At 42.1% G+C, this 2957-nt stretch overlaps 1 protein-coding gene across 1 annotated transcript; it reads left to right on the forward strand.

Annotated features, from left to right (window-relative positions):
- The first annotated feature begins 353 nt into the window (after nt 1-353).
- Nucleotides 354-2057, forward strand: LOC126656879 (uncharacterized). Its single transcript, XM_050351503.1, has 2 exons — nt 354-1031; nt 1098-2057. Exons 1-2 carry the CDS (start codon nt 354-356, stop codon nt 2055-2057), a joined length of 1638 nt encoding a protein of 545 aa, XP_050207460.1.
- The last annotated feature ends 900 nt before the right edge of the window (nt 2058-2957 follow it).

The raw sequence follows: 2957 nt of genomic DNA on the forward strand, positions 1-2957 counted from the left end.
CCCATTTTCATTAAAAGCTTACATTTATTCTAAATTATATTTGTTTAATTCAGTTTTATTAAATTAAAATCACTTCAACCAAATTATCTTTTTGGCTATCCAAATTGAGTATCTTAATTGGGTGTATTTAGTTGCTTTCCTTGTGGGTACGATATCTGGACTTCACAGTCTGTATTACGAGTTGACACTGTGCACTTGCAGCATTTTCTCAACAAGTTTTTGCCACCGTTGCCGGGGAAAGCATATCTTTAACATCTAAGTTAGGATAGCTCGACTTGTTTTAGTCTTTTATTTTCTTGTTTTACGCGTGGGTTTTGTTGGTTGTGTTGATACATGTACTCTTCTTGTAGTGTATGCATAATACACGTCGCAAGGGTCTACCTTTAGAAACATTTCAACCAGATCTCACATCTTTTGAGCGAAGCATCAGAAAATCAGCTCAAAAGAATCTAAATATGGCATACGTAGTTGCAGATCCACCTGGTTTGGATAATGTTGGGGATAACAGAGTGGTCCCACAGATTCAGCAAAATCAGGAGGATCCACAAGGACAGAATAACAACAGACAGAGACAACCAACATTGATGGAATTCTTTCAGCCGAATGTAGGAAATACTACTCATGGTTACTTTGCACATCCTGTGCAGGCAAACCATTACGAGATTAAAACCAGTATCATTCAGTTGTTAGAAGCCCGCTGTCAGTTTTATGGGCTACCAAATGAAGATCCAAATGTGCATCTCTCGAACTTCCTGGAGGTGTGCAGTACTTTCAAGCTCAGTAACATGACAGAAGATGAAGTTTGGCTGCGCTTATTCCCATTTTCTCTGAGGGATAAAGCAAAGATCTGGATTCATGCTCTGCCCAGAGTAGGCATTAACAGATGGTCAGATTTGGCCAAGGCATTCCTGAACAAGTACTTTCCCATGGCGAAGACCGCAAAGCTGACTAGAGATATCATGCTTTATCAGCAACTGGATGGAGAATCAGTGAGTGACGCGTGGGAGCGGTACAAGGAAATGCAGAGAAAGGTTCCTCATCATCATATTACGCGAGAGAATTTGATCCAAAATTTCTAGAATGGATCAAATGATCAGACCAGGAGTATCATTGATACAGCCGCAGGAGGGTCATTAATGAGGAAGACCACTGACGCAGCATTTGAGCTGTTAGATGAGTTGGCAGTGAACAACTGTTCTTGGCCAACCGAGAGGGCCAAAGTACCTGCTCAGAGAGGAGTTATGGCAGTTAATACTGATCCAGTGGTGGAGACGGTCAAGTCATTACTGCAGGATTTTCTTACAAAACAAGTTGTAGCGACCAACACTCATAGTGTGGCTGCAATTCAGAATAGCTGTGAGGTTTGTGGAGAACCTAACCATGTGGCGAGTGAGTGCTATGTGATGTCACATCCGTTCAGTGAGCAAGTCAACTATATGGGTGGACAGAGACCAGACAATGACCCATATTCCAACACATACAATACAGGGTGGAGAAATCACCCAAATTTCTCATGGAAAGATAATGGAAGCCACACCCACAATCAGGCAGGTCCTAGTTTTCAAGGAGAACAAAGACCACAACAGAATCAGGGTAGCTTCCAAAATCAAGGCAACTTTCACCATCAGAATAATAGGCCACAGCATCCACCTGGTTTTCAGCAGAAAGAACATGGAGAGTCTCTACACAGTAAGATGGACAAAATGATGGAGTTGATGCTAAAGAAAGACGCAGAGACTCAACAAGCACTCAAAAATCATGCTGCTACTATTCATAACCAAGAATTGCAAATACAGCAGATGGCTAAAGCACTGCAGATCCGAAATCAAGGAGGATTGCCATCCACCACTGAGGCAAATCCAAGAGAGCAAGTCAAGGCGATAACACTGAGGAATGGAAAGGCATTGGATGATCCATACGCAGCAAGTACTACCGCAGAGGCAGAAAATAAGCAGTGTAAGGAAAAGGAACCTGAAAAGTTTTTAGATACTTTCAAGAAGCTGCAAATCAACATCAGTTTGGCTGACGCATTACGAGAAATGCCGCACTATGCCTAGTTTTTAAAGGACATCCTTATGAACAAGATAAGCTGGGATGCAAATACGGTTCCATTTACTGAAAATTGCAGCTCAATCAGCTTGAGCAAATTACCAACGAAGCTCGAAGATCCAGGGAGTTTTACTATTCCTTGTACTATTGGTGATTTGCAAACTACTAATTGTCTTTGTGATTTGGGTGCCAGTATAAATTTAATGCCTCTATCTTTGTTTAGGCAACTACTTGGTGACCAACAGGTTAGGACCACCCCAATGATGCTTCAGTTGGCTGACCATTCGGTCAAGAAGCCATATGGGATCGTGGAAAACGTATTAGTCAAGGTCGACAAATTCATATTTCCAGTGGATTTTGTCGTCCTTGACTATGAAATTGACAAAGAATGCCCATTGATCCTTGGACGCTCATTCATGAACACAAGCAGAGCACTCATTAATGTGAATGCAGGCAAGCTGACTCTGCGAATAGGGGAAGAAAGCATGGAGTTTGAAATGAAGAAGAGCGAGCAAGGTTTGAGCAATGAAGAAAAATGCATGAGGGTCGACTATGTTGAGGAAAGCGAGCATGACAACAAGAGGGAAGTTATGTACTTGTCCATTCCTGAGATATTCCAAGAAATCGAGCCATCAAGCAGAGAGGGAACAATGTGCGAGCCATTATGTGATAAACCTGCGCAATCAGTAGAGAAGCGGGCACCTTCGAAACTTCCACTTCCTACAAAACCACGAAAGGGTAAACCCAAGAAATGGGCAGGGTGGAAGTTGAGACTCTGTCACAAGGCTAATGACATAGGAACATTGCAGCCAGAAAACCTCAGTGATGGTAAGTTTGTTATGCTAAATACTTCTCAAGGATCTTGTGCAGGCAAGCTTATATCAAAATGGAGTGGACCATTCAAACTT

The sequence above is a fragment of the Mercurialis annua genome, linkage group LG7 (assembly GCF_937616625.2).
Source record: "Mercurialis annua linkage group LG7, ddMerAnnu1.2, whole genome shotgun sequence".
Taxonomy (NCBI): domain Eukaryota; kingdom Viridiplantae; phylum Streptophyta; class Magnoliopsida; order Malpighiales; family Euphorbiaceae; genus Mercurialis; species Mercurialis annua.